The 210-nt window shown below is 69.5% G+C and overlaps 2 protein-coding genes across 2 annotated transcripts in view; one reads left to right on the forward strand and one right to left on the reverse strand.

Moving 5' to 3' along the window:
• Window positions 1-210, forward strand: part of OTUD7A (OTU deubiquitinase 7A) — a gene marked incomplete at its 3' end in the record, with an annotated part of 77451 nt that overhangs the window by 31336 nt on the left and 45905 nt on the right. The window lies entirely within an intron of this gene.
• Window positions 1-210, reverse strand: part of LOC102246452 (neuronal acetylcholine receptor subunit alpha-7) — a 39579-nt gene that overhangs the window by 25063 nt on the left and 14306 nt on the right. The window contains exon 5 of the mRNA XM_005871095.2: window positions 41-205. Coding sequence (XP_005871157.1) covers window positions 41-205 — 165 coding nt within the window. The remainder of the gene's footprint in view (window positions 1-40; window positions 206-210) is intronic.

Below are 210 nucleotides of genomic sequence, written 5' to 3' on the forward strand. Positions count from 1 at the left end.
CTGGGGGGGGGGGGCGGCCGCGGCTGCGCGGGGGACTCACCACGTCCATGATCTGCAGGAGGCTCAGCGAGAAGTGGACGGTGAGCGGCTGCGAGTCGTTGGCCACCGGCCTCTCCAGGGGGTTGTAGTTCCTCACCAGCTCCTTGTAGAGCTTCCTCTGGAACTCGCCTTGCAGGGACCCTGGGGAGGGGAGAGCCGGCGGCCGCTCAG

The sequence above is a fragment of the Myotis brandtii genome, unplaced genomic scaffold (genome assembly GCF_000412655.1).
Source record: "Myotis brandtii unplaced genomic scaffold, ASM41265v1 scaffold329, whole genome shotgun sequence".
NCBI classification, from domain to species: domain Eukaryota; kingdom Metazoa; phylum Chordata; class Mammalia; order Chiroptera; family Vespertilionidae; genus Myotis; species Myotis brandtii.